The following is a 17,375-nucleotide window of genomic DNA, read 5'->3' on the forward strand; positions in this document are numbered from 1 at the left end:
CAAGACACATAAAGTATATTTATACGAAGTTTAAAAACGGGCCAGACCCTTTTTGAGGATTAAAAGGCAGGATATGTTGCCCTTGTGGAGGGGTACAGGTCATTATTAGGAAAAGAGCAAAAAGAGGGCTTCTGGGATGTTGGTGATTCTGTTTGTTGATTGGGGTGTTGGGTACGTTAGTATGGTATGTTTGTGAACATTCATTGAGCTGTATACTTATGACCTGTGTAGTTTCCTGAACGCATGTCATACATACTTTGATATAAAGTTAAAAAAGAAAAGTAAAAACTTTGTAGTTTAGTTTTGTATATTTGGTCATCCTGTCTAATTGCCATAACCAGGAGTTGAATAAATAGGGACTACTTAAATTGTGTTGTTTCTTATATCCCTGGAGAATACAAGGTAGCTGTTTTTGAGAATGAATACTGTGTGTACTGACATGAAGCTGTCATTAAATAAAGGAAGTCAGAACATACATCCTATTTATGTTAAAATAAATCACTGTGTACATATCCTTGTATATACATAGAAAATATCTCAAAGGGCACACACCAGTTAACAGTGGTTAGCCTTGAGGATTGGTTTATGGGTAAGATGACAAAGTGGAGAACATTAAACTTTTACGTAATTTTTTTTTAATCCTCACCTGAGGATATTTTTTCCATTGCTTTTCAGAGAGAGATGGAGAGAGAGAGGGAAACAGCGATGTGAGAGGGACACATCGATTGGTTGCCTCCTGTACATGCCCTGACCAGGGCCGGGAATCAAACCTGCGACCGAGATACGTGCCCTTGGCTGGAATGGAACCCTCGACCCTTCAGTCTACCTGCTGGCGCTCTAACCACCGAGCCAAACCGGCCAGGGCTTATGTAATTTTTTTACTGTGAGCATGAGTTACTCTTATAAAAATGAATTAAAAAAATAAATATTAAATACTATTTTAAAGTTTGGGAGAAGTAATGTTGCTGTATCTGATGAAATCTCCGAAGTGTGGTTAAGAGAAGAAAAGGAGTTGTGGGAGTAATTAGGAACCCCCCCCAAAAGTTAAAATAGCTCCACCTTATTCCACCCCAGAGGGTGAGACAGGCTTTAATGACCTTGAATAAACAAAGCGAATGTAGGCACTTGATGCAAAGTATAACTGAATTGCCTCTGCCACTGTCATTTTAGTTGATCCAGAGTACCAGAAGGAGGCAGAGCAGAGACATCGAGAACTGGCAGCTAAAGCTGGAGGGTTTAATGACTTTGCAACGCTAGCTGTCATTTTTGAGCAATGCAGATCCAGGTATGTGAGTCGTATGTACTGGAAACTGCCCGTTTGAAATACAGCTCCAATATGTGCTTACCGTGTGACTTTGACAGGTTTGGTCAGGGTGGCCTTCAAGGATTTGTGTGAACATTAGTGAGACTTATTTATGTCGACTGTTACTTAGTAGACATTTATATTATATTAGTTTTTTCTCCTCTTCCTAAACCTTTCCTGAAAAGGACCTTATAGAATGTTGGTTCTGTGTAAGTAGCTTGGATGAGAAAACGATTGGATATTTGTTAAGGCATATGTGTATAAAGATCCATTTATAAATAATTTTTAATTCACTCAGAGGCACCTGCATTAATTTGTTTTTTCAAATTCCTTAAAGTGCTTTTTCAGTAATTGGACAGGTCTCATAAAAGAGCTGACAGTTGCTTTTGGGATTTAGTTTTTTATAGAAATGAGGATGTTAGACTGTCTTTCACTTATAGAAGATATTTTCAAGATACTAGTATTTTTGTTTTACAGTGGAGCTCCAGCTTCCTGGTGCCAAAAACATTGGATTCATTGGAGGTGCTTATTTTCTGCATTTCGTGTTGAAGCTCAGCTTCGAGAATTAATCAGGAAGCTTAAACAGGTGATTGCTATTTTGGCCTTTTTTTTTGAGTAGCATTTGGGCAAGACCCTCTGAGTACCAAAACCATATAAATTATGAGATGTTCTAGTCTGGCTTGTAGTAACAGGCACCTTCCTAACCCTGTGAGCACCATCCTTTGTAATCTCTCATCCTTCTAGGAGGTCCTTTACCTTGCCTTAGGTAGTTTCCTCACATTCATGTGCTAATCAGTACTCAGCTGAACGCAGATCTCTGGAATTCTCTTTGCAGGTCTCTTCTCTCCTGAACTCTGCCTGTGCTCTCATCATTTTGGTCTTCCTGGACTTTCAGCTCTGTCTCTTTAACTCAGGGAGTTCTCCTCCGGATTCCTCTTGGGCTTTTCCTTCTCTGTACCTTGATCCAGAATCTCTTTCAAGGTTGACTAAGCTGGGGCAGTTGTTGGTTTACTTCATTTATTTCCCTTTATTTATTTACTTTTAATGAATTTATTGGGGTGACATTGGTTAGTAAAATTATATCTTGTTGGATTGCTCCCTTTATCATTATGAAGTGTCCTTCTTTGTCTCTTATATAGCCTTTGTTATAAAGTCTATTTTGTCAGATATTAAGTATTGCTACCCCAGCATTTTTTAATTTCCATTTGCAAGAAGTATCTTTTAGCATCCCTTTACTTTTACTCTGTGTATTTTTCATTCTGAGGTGGGTCTCTTGTAGACAGCATATATATGGGTGTGTTTTCTTATCCATTCAGCTATCCTATATCTTTTGATTGGAGCATTTAAGTCATTTGCATTTAAAGTGATTATTAATAGATATGTATTTTTTGTCATTTTATTCTTTTAACTATGTTCCTCTTTTATTCTTTTTCTTCTTCTTAAAGAAGACCCTTTAACATTTTTTTTTTCTAAATCTTCACCCAAGGATATGTGGGGTTTTTTAAAACTGATTTGAGAGAGAGAGAGAGAGAGAGACATACATTGATGTAAGAGAGAAACATAGATCAGTTGCCTCCCCTGTGCACCCCAACAGGGGATTAAATTGGAAACCTAGGTATGTGCCCTGACCGGGAATTGAACCTGCAACCTTTTGGTGTATGGGGCAATGCTCCAACCAACTGAGCCACCCATTGGTAGTAACAAATTGATACAGCTTTTTTTTTTTTTTTTTTTTTAATCTGTGAAGCTCTTTATTTCTCTATCAATTTTAAATGATAGCCTTGCTGGGTAAAATAGTCTTAGTTGTAGGCCCTTGCTTTTCATCACTTTGATTATTTTATGCCAGTCCCTTCTGGCTTGAAATGTTTCTGTTGAGAAATCAGCTGACAGTCTTAAGGGAGCTCCCTTGTAGGTAACTGTTTCTCTTGCTGCTTTTAAGATTCTTTGTCTTTAACCTTTACCATTTTAATTATGATGTGTCTTGGTGTGGGCCTATTTGGGTTCATATTGTTTGGGACTCTCCCTTTATTTCTCGGAGATCATTATTCCTTATTGCTTGATAAAAATACATTATTTTGGAAATCATTATTTCGTAAGTTTTGTGCATATTTTGGTTGTTTTCAGCAGAAGGGTAAATATGGTCCCTCTTACTCCATATTAGCCAGAAACAGAATCTTTAGAAATATGGATTTCTCAAAATACTATTTTAAATTGTTCTGTGAGATTCACCACTGTGTATATATTCTTTCTATAGCAAAGTGATTTCCCAAGAGAGACCTTTGAAGGCCCTAAACATGAAGTACTGCGAAGATGTCTTTGTGCAGGCTATTTTAAAAATGTAGCTCGAAGGTAAGCAATATGAGCTTGAAAGATGGATAAAGACATGCTACTATATTTGAGTGCAATAGTGAACTATTTAATATTAAAGGTTGATGATTTGATTTAAGCTCTGTGATTATGATGACAGCTATTAAAGTAACCCTTTTCATAATTGTGACTTATATAGGGAGAGCTGCAATGGCTCAGAGTGAAATATTGGAGCTCAAGTGGGGCTGGAGGGGAGTCTGAAGGACAGCTGTCCAGCATGGTTATCAGTGCCTAAGTTTAGTGACAAGGCTTTTGTTGCAGAGGGGTGGCTCTGTGTGGGGTGTGAAAGCCAAAAGTTTGAGGATGGCATCTCTGAAGGGTAGGTTGGTGTGGTGTTAGGGCTTGAGCAGGATGGAGAAAGCACTCAGATGGGAATTGTTCAGTATTGAGTGTCAGAGTGAGGAGGGCATCTTTGTAAGGAAAGGGGAACACTGTTGGTGACGGGAGATTCATTATATACAGAGGAATTAATCACATAATTAAATATATTAAGGGTAATAGTGAAGAGAGTTGGAAATACTGAAAGGGAGAAAATGAGAATGAGCTCTGTGGTGTTGGATTGGAGCTTCAGGGTATTGTGAACTTATGTTTTTTAATAGAATTGGATGGATAGATCGATATGGGAATAAAAATAGATGTTACTGTGAATACATATAAAGCATGTATTGGTATGTATGTAAACATTTATATACATATATACCCTACCTCTGAGATGGACTGGGAGCAGTGACACCATAATGCCCAGGTCTTGACTTGGAAAAATCATCTGCCAATGAAGGACTCACACCTCTTTCAAGAAATAGGGCTGGAAAATACAAGCTGAGCCCAGAACGTCTTATTCTGCCAGTAGGCAAAGAAAGGATCAATGAAGGTTGAGGCCATGTCAGAAGTACACAGGAACCAGCTTGAATAGGTTCCAGCTGATCAAATATGGGACATTTTGAGCATCAAAATAAATTATAGTAATGGATTATATAACCCACCAAATAAAATGTGAAGTCATGGTTCTATAATCATATAAATTGGTAAGTGAATAAATTAAAAGTTTAGTGGCACCCAGCCGGGTGTGGCTCAGCGGTTGAGCATCGACCTAGGATCCAGGCGATTGGGGTTCAACTCCTGGTCAGGGCACATGCCCAAGTTGCGGGCTGGAGCCGATCAATGACACTCTCATCATTGGTGTTTCTCTCTCTCCTTTCTTCTCTCTGAAATCAATAAAGATGTATTTAAAAAAAAAAAAAAAAGTTTAGTGGCAAATGGAAGTATTGACACAGTTGAGCATCTCTACAAAATTCTTGTTAATTACAAAGGGAGAAGTAACTTTTCAGTGGAAAGTGCTGGCAGATGCTACATAAGTCAAACAATAATCAAAGTGAACATTGTCATTTATGAAACAAATCAAAGTCATGTTTTTCCTGATAGAATATAATGAAAACACAGCATCATTTCTGTGATATTCCTGCCCAAGATGCATAACCTGAATCTAATCATTCTGAAACAGACAAACTCACACCGAGGAACAGACTGCAATATAACTAGCCTATAATCTTTAAAGGCGTTAGGCTTGTGAAGGTCAAAGAAAGACTAAGCAAGTACTCCAGAATGAAGGAGACCAAGGGAACGTGAAAAGTAAAAGTAGTACATGATTTTTTCACTGGATCCTTTTGCTCTAAAAGATATTATTAGAACATTTGATAAAACTTTAGTGAGGGCTGAGGATTAAATGTCAGCAATGTATCAGTGCTAATTCCCTGGTTTTGTCGGATGTATTATGATTATGTAGAAGAATGTCCTTGGTTTTAGGAAATGCACACTCAGGTATTTGGAAATGATGGGGGCATAAGGTTGGCAACTAACCCTCCTGTGGTTCAAGTAAATATTTTTGTACTGTACAGATATATACTGTACTATACAGATATATAAACAAATGATGAGAGAGCCATTGATCAGCTGCCTTCTGCACCCCTCCCCCTGGGGGATCGATCCTGTAACCTGGGCTTGTGCCCTGACCTGGAATCAAACCTCGATCTGGATCATTGGATCATAGTTGGATGCTCAACAGCTGAGCCATGCTGGCTGGGCTTGACAAGTTTTTGGAATGACATTTATGTAGAGAAGTATAGAAGAGGATAATGATTTGAAATTAAGACCATGAATTAGAAAAATTCAGGAAATGTTCTAATTGTCAGATTTTAGAATAGTGAAAATCATTTATACTTTTAGAAAGAGATATAAATAACACTGTGTTTAAGTCAGAAGACCTATGATTGGGACTTGCTCTTACCGTACATTAGCTCTGTGACCTTTAGAAGGCTAATTAATTTTTTGAAATGTCACTTGTGACTTTAAAGTGCTTGGCGCTCAAAACTCATAGGTTGTTTTGAGCCTTTATTGTGAAAGTATTTTGGAAACTCTAAAGCACAAATACAGTATTGTTAATATTACTACTTATTAACCCACAGTGTTTATACTTAAATGACTGTTTAATTGTATCATTAGTTTAAGATGAATTGGTAGAGAAGTAATAGTGACAGTTGAATAAACTTAAACCTGTTTGTAGTGCTTTTTGCTGCAGAACATATTATAATTCATTGTTTGACTTAATGCTCTACTTATGTCTTTGTTTTACTGTGTTATCCGTTGGCCTTTTGGTTTTTAGATCTGTTGGGAGAACATTTTGCACAATGGATGGGCGTGGAAGCCCAGTTCACATTCATCCTTCCTCAGCAGTAAGTACCTTATTTTTAATAAAGAGAAGAAACTTGTAAAGGTGTAGGATTACGTGATATACAAATGTCTTATACTTTTTGCTTTGAGGTTAAATTTATAATATATCTATATTACATAGAGCTGTAAATGTGTTGGGTTGGTCTATGCTTCCTGTTTGAAGCGTATAGGGTTTCATTCAGAAGAGTTTGGGCAGCTAATATTTGGTTGGACTAATGTGGAATAAGGTAGTTTATTGAGTTATCACCTTTAAATGAACTCTTTTGTGTAGCTTCACGAACAGGAAACCAAACTTGAATGGATCATTTTTCATGAGGTATTAGTTACCACCAAAGTCTACGCAAGAATTGTGTGTCCAATTCGTTATGAATGGGTGAGAGACTTGTTACCCAAGTTGCATGAATTTAACGCACATGATTTGAGCAGTGTTGCCCAGCATGAAGCAAGAGAAGATGCAAGAAGGAGGTGGACAAATAAGGAAAATGTAAAACATCTAAAGGGTGAGTGTATCACTTGTTCTAATGATGCAAGTCCAGGAAACAAATGCCCAAATTCTTACATAATTACAGAAATATTGTTACAGGACTTGGATTCTGGCTTTGTCTCCTTAGAAAGCAAAGAATTATCATGAGTCTCAGACTTAGTTATTGTGACTTCATTCTTTCCTTCCAGTTAATCTTGTTTTTCTTAACCCCTCTGTCCAACAACATTATTAACAGGAACATATATTGAGCTTTTACCATATGCTAAAAACTTGCATTACCCCATTGAATTTTCATAATAACTGTAAGGTAAGTACACATCCTCACTTTATACATGAAGAAGTATCTAGCAGGGTACAACAATTTGCTGAAAATCTCAAAGCTCATAATTGGTGAATCTGGATTCTGAATCCAAAAACCTGACTCTGGCCTGTACTCTTAACTGTTAGGCCATACTGCTTCCCAGGAGCACTTTACTATTTTTATTTGGTTTATAAAATTTTGTGAATTATAACATCTTTTTCCCCCCGTGAAATGTTAGGTCCCTAGTTGGGAGGCACAAAACAGTGTGGTACTGAACTAGGACAGAAAGCTTAATTCTTAGCTCACACATACAAAAAGCTTTTCATTTCAGTAACGCTTTCTGAAGCTGATGGATGGAGCCAGTTATATTATCCTCATTTAACATCACTGAGAAATGGAATGGGGAGGGATTTTGCCCAAGATGATAGAAGAGTCTTTTTAGTAACATTATACAGTAGGTGTTTTGTTGCAATGTATAACTAGTGTATAAATGCTTGAATAGAGTCAATTTTTCTGATTACTTAGGCCTCCGTGCTCTTATTTTTTAACCATAGACTACGTAGTTTCTTTTGAAAGGCTGAACTTCATTTAATGTCCCCCTTAAACATTGAAAAATCAGGCCATCTCTTTCTCTTAACATTTCTAGCACTGAAAACTAAAAGCTTTACTGGATTAATTTATAATGTTTTCAGATGGGATATCAAAAGAAGTCCTAAAGAAAATGCAAAGGAGAAATGACGATAAATCCATATCAGATGCACGTGCTCGTTTCCTTGAGAGAAAGCAACAGAGGTCCCAGGATCACGGTGACACACTGAAGGAAACAGGCTAAGCATTGAACCCTCCAACTCAGGAAGTAGGAAAAGCAGCCAAGAAATGTGCTTCTACTTTGCCATTTATGTAAGACAGCACTACCAAGAGGAAGTGGTCAGCAGCTGTTATTAGCATATGAGCTAAAAGCAAATCAGAGCTCATTAATACCAATGAATGGAATTTTCAAAGAAAAGATTGGGTTGCCGTAGTCATAGGCAATGATATATGAAACCAATGAAAGACAATACATGTGATATTTTTCTCACTGCAATTTTGCTGTCCTTAACTGGTATCAAATGCTGTTGATGAGATATTTTCAAAGGACATTGAATTTTATGTAATCACCGTGTATTCCATTTGCATTGAAGCATTAAAAATTATTTTCCTTAAATCTCTTTAAGGCCTTCTTGTTGCTATTAGAATAGTATATCAGGTTTGTGACCATAGCCTTCATAAGAGGTTTTTACTCAGCAATACTTAGATGTCTGTTTATTTGCTAAAGAGCTTTATAGAGAGAGAAAAAACTTAATTAGTAAATAAGAAAATTGCCTACGGCAAGATTCTTTGTTGAATTAATATTAATCTTTAAATTGATTTTTCTGGGATTATGCAAATTCCTTTTTATATAAAAGTATATTGTTTAAAACAGTAGCTATAGCCATTAACCAAAGGACAGATGAGATATATACACACACACACACACACACACACACACACACACACACATATATTTATGTATATATGGTCTTTTTGTAGCTGTCCCTACATGCTTGTATCAGCACCATGTATGTAGGTGTGACAGTGTTTCAAACAGCCCTTCTACCTGGCCTACTCCCTTGCTTCCAGCTGCTTGGGTAGGACCAGTTCAATATCTAGTATGCCGATCTTGAGATGGGATTTTCAAAGCAGCCAACCTTACATCACCAGTGTTTCCAATTGGAATTGTGAGGCTAATTAATGTCACACTCAGGCCACATCCCACACTTGCCCACCTCGCTGTTTACTGCCTTGTTGTTCTAGTTATTTGTGTGTGTCTCTCTTCCACTAGATTATACGCTCCTTGTGGGCAGGGACTATGTCCTTTTCATCTTTGTATCTTTCATGGCACCTAACACAGTGCTTTGCACATAGTAGTCACTCATTGTTTGTTAAATAAAGCTATTAATGTATTTAAAATTCAAAAGGCAGTATAATGTGTGTTTTTAGAATTTTTGCTAGAAACTAAGAATCTGATTTTTTTTTAGAGATAACTAACACTATTGCCCTTATTTCCTTTGGCATCTAAATAGTTTTCTGTTCAATATTAGAAACTTGAAGTCTTTATTGAAAAATCACATGAGGACCTAAATCCATGTGTTTGTTCTTGAAGTAAGGTGAGTGGTGATGGTTTCTCTGAACATTCCCAGCATTAACTTGTTCATTTTAATCTTCAGTACTCCAGTGTTTAAGCACATTAGGCCTCTCCGTTCCTCTTCTCAGGTGTATGTTTCAGTGCACTCCTTCGATGTGGTAGGGGTGTATGTGGATTCTTAGAATGAAAGGTCTTTCATTTCTGTAAATTAAGCACATATTCAGGAGGTTAAGCACACGCTCTAAATATATTGTCCATCTGCAAATTTCATTAATTCTCTTAATAATGTCCTTTATAATGATTTCCCCAGTTCAGGACTTAGTCAAGAATCATGTATTATATTTAATCTCTTTTAATCTGGAACAAGTCCTTAGTCTTTCTTTGCCTTTTACATTTAACATTTTCTTTCCTCTTTTTCTTTTGTTATACCTAACATTTTTGAATAAAATTTTTGACATTTTAAAATAGTACAGGTTATTTTATAGAATGTTCTCAATTTGCATTTCTCTTAAGACATCACATTTGGAAGCACATGGTATTTGCCCCTTATTGATACTAACTTTACTTGGTTAGGGTGTTTTTTTATTTCTTCAGTTTAGTTACTCTTATAATTAATAAGTACCTTGGGGGAGGGATACTTTGAGATGTGAAATAGCCTATTCCTCATAAATTATCACCCTCTGGATTTATCATCAACTTATGATTCTTGCCTGAATCAGTTTTATTTTATGGTTACAAAACAGTGATTTCCCCCCCCCCCCAATTCCTATATTTATTTGTTGTTATATTGTAAGGAAGAGCTTTCCTTGAAGAATTATTTCTGATAAACAGATGGGTGCTAGGAAGAGCATAGATCAAGACAGAGAATTAGAAAGCCCAGGGGATATTCGAGAGAGATGGCAAATAGTCCAGTTTATTTGGTGCATAGAGTATATATATAGGAGAGTAAAAGGCTGAAAATGTTAGTCGAGAACAGGTTATGGCAGGCTTTGAAAGCCATATTATGGAATTTGGACATTTTTGTACTATATGTGAATTTATTGGAGGGGAATGACATCACTACAGCTTTAAGGTGTATTGTGGCAGTGGTGTTGAAAGAGGAATTTATTTCCATTGAAAGGGCTGTAAGAGTAGTAGTACGTATAAGGAATAGTACTGGATCTAGTTAAGAAGGTGGAAGGAGCCTTGGAGGAAAGGTGGTGGTTATGAAACAGTTCTTAAAAAAATGAGGATTCTCCTTTAAATTACTAAATGAAACAAAACAAAACGAAACAAATGAAAACAAATGTTATAGAAAATTGGGCAAAGGATCTGTTCATTCATTTCATAAAAGAAGAAATATGAATGGTCAATAAATAAGATACTGAATCTTACCAGTAATTAGGGAAATGCAGTTGAAAATAACAGTGAGATGCCATTCTTTTCCATCAGATTGGCAACAGTAATGTGTCTGGAAAGTGTTTGACATAGAATAAATTGCTTTTATTTTAAAGAATGTTTTCGGCAATATCTAATAAAGTTGAAGATGTGCATAACCTGTGACCCAGCAAGCCCACCTTTAGATTTATATCCTGAGAGCTCAGAGATTATATAAAATACTCTATTCCTCATAAAATGTGACTCCCATAAAGTATCAGTTGATGATTTGTGTTAAATACATAAAAATCTTAAACACAGCATTCATGAAAACATTATATGTGCCACTGTTTCTAATAGTAAAATATTGAAAACAATGCATATAGCTATCAATAGGAAAATGGTTGAATAACTTGTGATATGTTCTTATGGTTGAATTCTTTACAGCAGTGAAAGTGATCTTCCTAAACTGCTTTGCAGAACAGACGAACCTGTTTACATTCCTAACAGCAATGTTAAAAAGTACCTGTCTTATTGCAGCCTTGTAGTTCCTCAAAAATATTCTTTTAATGATAGACCAAAACAGGTGCCTCATTATTATGTTAATTTACATACTTATATATTCAACTCTTATATTCAAATTGTGTACAGGAAATAAAATCAGCTCATTTGAATTATTTTTTGAAATATATTTTTATTGATTTCAGAGAGGGGAGAGGAAAGGAGAGAGAGAGAGAAACATCAGTGATGAGAGGCACTGATCGTCTGCGTCCTGCACACCCACTGCTTGGGATCGAGCCCACAACGCCGTGGCATGTGCCCTGACCAGGAATCCAACCGTGATCTCCTGGATCATAGGTTGATGCTTAACCACTGAGCCATGCTGGCTGGGCAGCTCACTTGAATTTAAGACCAGATAGTAAATATTTTAAGCTTTTGGGCCATACAGTCTGCTGTTGTAGTATAAAAGCAGTCATGGATAATACATAAACAAGTGGGTATGTCTGTGTTCTAACAAAACTTTATGGACAGTGAAATTTTTCATATAATTTTCACGTTAGGAAATACTTTAGATTTCTTATTTTTACAACTTGCACTCTAATCCAGAGGAGCAACTTTTCACATACCTATTCTAATTAAAATGATTTCATTTGAAAGAAAAGATCTTTTAAAATATTTCAATTAAAATTTACAAGAAAAGATTTTAATTTCATGAAATATCTAGGACTAGGACTCCTGGTTTTTACTTTTTCTTCATAGCAGAGCTGATGGGATTGAGCATAATGTAAATCAGTAAATTAAAATTTTAATCTTTATTCTCCCAAAGATTTTCAAAGTAATATGTATTGCTTGTTAGCTGTTCCTTTAACCTTACAATATGAATAATGTAAGACTCTCTTGTGAAGCTATTGGAAATTTTTCAAAGAAAAGAATCGTATTACTTGTTCAGATAAAATCTCTGTATGTTTCTTAATCTGATTTTACTTGGTTCTCATCTAAAACATAGGAAATGTGATGGACTAACCCAAAATATAACCTGGCACCCAGTTTGTTGTGCTAACTCCAGGTGTGATTATTAACAACGTAAGTTAGCCTAGGCTGCAAAATGAATAGGTGGTACAGTCAGTAAATGTTACTAGCTTAAGAAGTAGGGTAAATAGATTTTAAACTGAGTTTTTAAGGAAAAGTAGGACTTAGACTACAACAAAAAGAAGACAATTTGTGTGGTTGGGGAAAAGAATCAGAGTTAAGCCATGAAAGATTGTGTGTCACTTTGAGAAGGGCTTTTTTTGAAGGGTTTTGCAGTTTCTAGTCTGTAACTTGAATTAACACTAAGTAGATCAAATGAAAAATAATTTGAGTGCCACTCATACTTGCAGATAGAAAAAATGTGAAAGTCGGCTTGGACTGGGGTTATCCTTCTATAGCGTGCAGCACTTAGAGACTGCCTGCCATTGTGTGCCCGTCTCCCAGTCCATTTAGTTCCCTTTCAAGAAATGGAATTTTTAAGCCCTCCTCAATAATGAGGAGTGTACTCTCTCCTCTATATCTGATCTGATGGTTAGCTAGATAGTCTTTATTAGGTTTATATTTGAGTGGCTGGTAGATCTAACCTCATATCTTTTGGTGCTAACAGGGTTGGCTCAGGAAAGAAAAAGAAAATTTAAATAAATGAGGTGGGCTCATAGGAATGCTACATATTTTTAATTACTGAAGTGTTATGGATGGAGTAGTAGCATGGTTGTATACTGTCCAACATTAAAGTCAGGTTGTTGGTTTGTTTTACATAACCCATTTTTATCAGTCATGACACACTGAAGTAAGGCATTTTTATTTTTATTTTTTAGAACATCTTAAATTTTTAATCCTCCTTTACAGGTTACCTAAGACCACTTTTGATTAAGAAAACTGTAGAAAGTTAGTAACTGCAACTGCCACAAGCAAGCGCCAGGTGGTGGCCTGTGTCAGTTTTCCAGAGAGTCCTGCTTTGCTGGGTGTCTGCTCACACTTGCTGGAATCAGTCATGGCAGATTTTAGTCCATAGGTCGCTTTTCCCCATGTTTCTTTGTAAACTCTTCAGCATTCTTACAGAATTTTTTACGGTCTTTAGAGTATTCTTCAGCTAGGTCCGCCCTAAGGGGGTGCTCAGGCTGGGGGTTGTTCACCAGTGCTATGAGGGACTGGATTACTTGGTCAGTTTTTGTCGCTGGCTTCCAGTTTTCAGCACTAATTACTGGCAGACAGACCTGTCCCTTTTCATCAATGTTGGGGTGATAGATCTTTGTTTTAAACGTGATCTTCGGTGGTTTGAATGGGTATTCTGCTGGAAAGTTGATTTCGATTCTGAAGGCCCCCTTATCATATGGAGGGTTGTCAGGAACAATAAGCCCCTGCCAAGTCAATACATTAGCTTCATCAACCTGGATGTTACGGAAGTTTTTCATTCCACATTTGCGGATTTCTTCCAGCTCCTTCATCAGCCGCCTGCTGGCCGCCATCCTGGGTCTGGTGCTGCTCTGAAGTAAGGCATTTTTAAAAAAGTAATTTCTAGTGTGTCCTAAATTTGGTGCATATTCAGATCAGGCTACATTTGCAGAACTACACAAAAACTACACAGTGATGAACCTGAGCCGCACCTCCCCCCACTTTTTTTAAGAGAGAAACATGGATGTGAGAAACATCAATTGGTTGCCTCCCCGATGTGCCCTGACCAGGAATTGATGTGTTTGGGACGATGCTACAAACAACTGAGCCACTCGGCCAGGGCCGGGTTTTTTTTTAAGATTTAGATTTGCTTTCCCCATAGAACACATTTTTTTAGAAAGCCTTTTCAAAAGATTTTGAGTATTAAATTTTCATTGTATTGAAAAGTGTTTGTTGACTAAATTAGATTATACTTCCTTGAAACTGTTACTGAATTAATGAAAACTTTGTTTACCAAATCTAAGCCCTTAACTATTCTGAGGAAGAGTTGACTATGGTTAACAAGTCTTCATGTGTACATTGCTACTGGTAGAACTATCCGTGAAGTGTGACAGAGTTTTAAGATTGCTAAGAGAACATGTTTGTGGGTCATGCCTTGCTTTGGATTGAGGACAGTAAAAACTGTAGGAAGTGGAGAGAGACAGTTCTACATATTTAAAAAGGAGAAAACAATTAGCCTATAATGATCATTTCCACACCCTGCCCCTCCACTTTCAAGCTTCTTTTGATTTTGTTTTTGGATATGAAAGGGATGTTATGATGTGGCATCTGAGTCATTATTGATCAGCAGGGTTAATACTCTGTGTTTTTCTGTCCACAGTGCCCCGTGTATCACTATATTGAATCAACTTTCCTGAGATGCCTTTTAAGCCACTTCATTCCTCTGCGGGGATCTGATTTAACCTTAGAAAACACGGGAGGGGATTATATAATATGACCAGACTCCAGATTGTATTTCCACAGGGCTATTCACTTGGCACATGTTCAATCCTGACACAGAATAAAGATTCACTAGATCTTATTGCCATCCATGATACATTATAAAACTTGTCTATATAAATTACAGGTTTAGGACAAGCCTGAGTGAATGATTAAGTATAATTTCAGGCCCATTTCATTCTGAAAAAGGCTATGAAAAATTTTTTCCTTGCCTTGTGTTTCTTTTTGGGTGAGCTTTGCCTATACTCAGTGCCTTGCACAGGCCCAGAATAAAGTGGGCACTGTAGGTTGAGTAATACCTGAGCCACTTACTGGGGCGTTTGATGTGTGCTGCTCTTTACCTAATCCTGCTGGGATTCTTATCAGGGGCCCTAGGGGGGTGAGATGTTTCAAAGCTGCTGTTTAAATGTCAAAACCACTTATCTTACTTGGGTAAGGCTCAAGTATATCCTGTTTTGTTTCATTAAAATCTGAATTTTAAATATTTGTTAGGTACAGCAGGTTAGGTTTAAAGTCTGCTTGAAAATTAATTTCTTAATGTTTGAGAACTGCCTTTACTTTGTGACTTTTGCAATGCAACTAGCTCATGCTGTGTTGAAGAGGTCAAGTTAAAGGCAGGGGCCTTAATTCTGGGGCTGCTTGAAGATGAACTACAGAGGAATCTGAATCACGGACAATGAAAAGTTTTTCTGAGGTGTCATTATCATTGGAGGTATTTATGTATATATCATAGTTACTGGCATAAAATACAAAATAGGGGCACAATAAAGGTTCCCTGTGTAGGTTTTAAGAAACTTGGCACTCCTCAAAATAGCACATGACCAACACAGTTTTTGCTAATGGCACTTGCTGTGACCCTACTATTGAACATTCTGCTAAAAAATAGCTTCAAATTAAAAGAACTTAACCATTTATTTTATAAACATGGCTATCTTACTAAAATATTTTCTGAAACCAGAAGCCAGGATGATGATACATTTATAGCAGTGGTCTTATTAAAAGACTTTATCAAAGGGGGGAAAAAGCCAGCATTTTTCCCCTGATTTACTAGGTTATCTTCTAACTTAAGGTAGTACCTTCAAGTCATTCAGTTACTGCTCAGGTAACTGTTAACAGTGACTCAGCCTTTGGGGCTACTAAACCAATGATTGACAGTGTTTTTCCCTCTGTTTCTGCATCATTAGCAAGAACAGCATACTACTCTCTTAGTACCTCAGCCAAAATTACTGATCTTTAAAAGCCACAGGTTTGGTTTAATTCTTATCACCTGGACCTTTTTTTTTTTTTTTTTAATCTTAAAAATTTTGGATTTATTGATCTGAAGGATATACTGTTCAAAATGAGCTGGTATATTGTAATCTATTTTTCTTTTCTCCAACTGATTTCTGAAGATAATGTATGTATTAGATTTCTGTGTGTGATGACACAGCAAGTCACTTTAACAGAACCTCGGCACACTTTTGGTTAGCTATTCCACACCAAATATCCAAGCCAAAATCAATTGCTTTGGGGATTCTAAATATACTTAAAATTACAGGTCTGTATGAAAACGCAAGACGGTTATAAATAAAGTTTCCATGGCTCTTTCATGATATAACTCTTGTATCCCAGATTCTAAGATTGGAAATGTTACTTAATTAAACTAGTGCTTTTACTGTAATAAAAACTCCTTTCAATTTTTAATTTAGATTTTGTCTACTTCCAGAAAGGACTGAAAGCAGCTATTAAAGTTGGTATTAGAAAGGTCATTTCAAATGTTGCAGAATACAGAACATCTTCAAGTACTTAGTTTAATCAAACAAAATGAGATTTTTCCAAACATAAATATTCACTCTTCTCTGCAGAACCTTCTCTCCTTATCTGCCAAAGATTCTTCTCTCATCCTTAGTATGTGATACATATTTTGGGGAATACATTAAAAGCAATTTAAATGATTAAGCAAACTTCTCCAGGCAAAACTGCCTAACAAACAAAATTACTGTATACCTAACAGGAGTTTATGTTTAACTGGAAAGGGCACTAAAAATAATCATTGTATACCTGAGTTTTTCAAGACTTTTTTTTTTTGAAAAAGAATCACCTCTTAGAAAGATGAAAGGCGCAGAACTAAATTCTTTTGTCTTTTATTGTATTTGTGCTATTATGAAATATTGCAGCTTATAATTTAGCAAGAAAGTGCTGGGAAGGTTATTAATCCATAATGAATATCTTAGATACATTAATGCTGTTAAAAGTCACGACACGCTCCGGCTTTTAAACGCTTACATTCCCAAACACTGCTAATTTGCAAGGAAAGGAGAGGTGGCCGGGCCAGTAAATTAATCCCTTTCTCCGAGTGTGCATTAGTCACACCGAAGGTTTTACAAACCACCCTTAACCCAGTTGTCCAGACCTGACTCATTAATTACTTGATGTGACCACAATTCTGGTCCAGTTCTTTCGCGTATTTATGAGACTCAAACCCTTTAACACCAGACAAATATATTACTAAGCTAGACCGACATGCATGTCCGCCAAAATGTCCGCAGAAACGCATAGAAAAGCTACAAGGCCAGCTTGAGATACCTCCCTGTCCGGTGAGCCAATTACTTAAGGAACACCCGGAGAGACTGCTAGTTCTAGTTGGAATCCAAGCGTCAGCTTTCCAACCGTCGGAAGGGCGTTCGTAAGGGCAGGAAGGATTTTAAACCCCAATTCCTTGCCCCCTCCCTGGGATGTAAGCGAACACCCACCCTACGAAACTAGGCGG

The 17,375-nt window shown here is 36.8% G+C and overlaps 1 protein-coding gene and 1 pseudogene across 2 annotated transcripts in view; one reads left to right on the top strand and one right to left on the bottom strand.

Annotated features, from left to right (window-relative positions):
* The window catches only part of DHX40 (DEAH-box helicase 40), a gene marked incomplete at its 5' end in the record, with an annotated part of 31,746 nt that extends 23,360 nt beyond the window's left edge, over positions 1-8,386 (top strand). The window contains 6 exons of the mRNA XM_081162642.1: positions 1,171-1,285; positions 1,781-1,889; positions 3,558-3,652; positions 6,330-6,399; positions 6,669-6,897; positions 7,875-8,386. Coding sequence (XP_081018768.1) covers positions 1,171-1,285; positions 1,781-1,889; positions 3,558-3,652; positions 6,330-6,399; positions 6,669-6,897; positions 7,875-8,014 — 758 coding nt within the window. The 3' untranslated portion in view covers positions 8,015-8,386. The remainder of the gene's footprint in view (positions 1-1,170; positions 1,286-1,780; positions 1,890-3,557; positions 3,653-6,329; positions 6,400-6,668; positions 6,898-7,874) is intronic.
* Positions 8,387-13,054: 4,668 nt separating this feature from the next.
* On the bottom strand, positions 13,055-17,248 carry LOC308569153 (ubiquitin-conjugating enzyme E2 L3 pseudogene; annotated as a pseudogene). The gene is made up of 2 exons (XR_014000657.1): positions 17,192-17,248; positions 13,055-13,719 (listed from the first exon to the last, which is right to left on the bottom strand). The product of XR_014000657.1 is annotated as a ubiquitin-conjugating enzyme E2 L3 pseudogene (transcript).
* Positions 17,249-17,375: the final 127 nt, after the last annotated feature.

The sequence above is a fragment of the Miniopterus schreibersii genome, assembly GCF_964146895.1.
Source record: "Miniopterus schreibersii genome assembly, chromosome: 16".
In the NCBI taxonomy this organism is placed as follows: domain Eukaryota; kingdom Metazoa; phylum Chordata; class Mammalia; order Chiroptera; family Miniopteridae; genus Miniopterus; species Miniopterus schreibersii.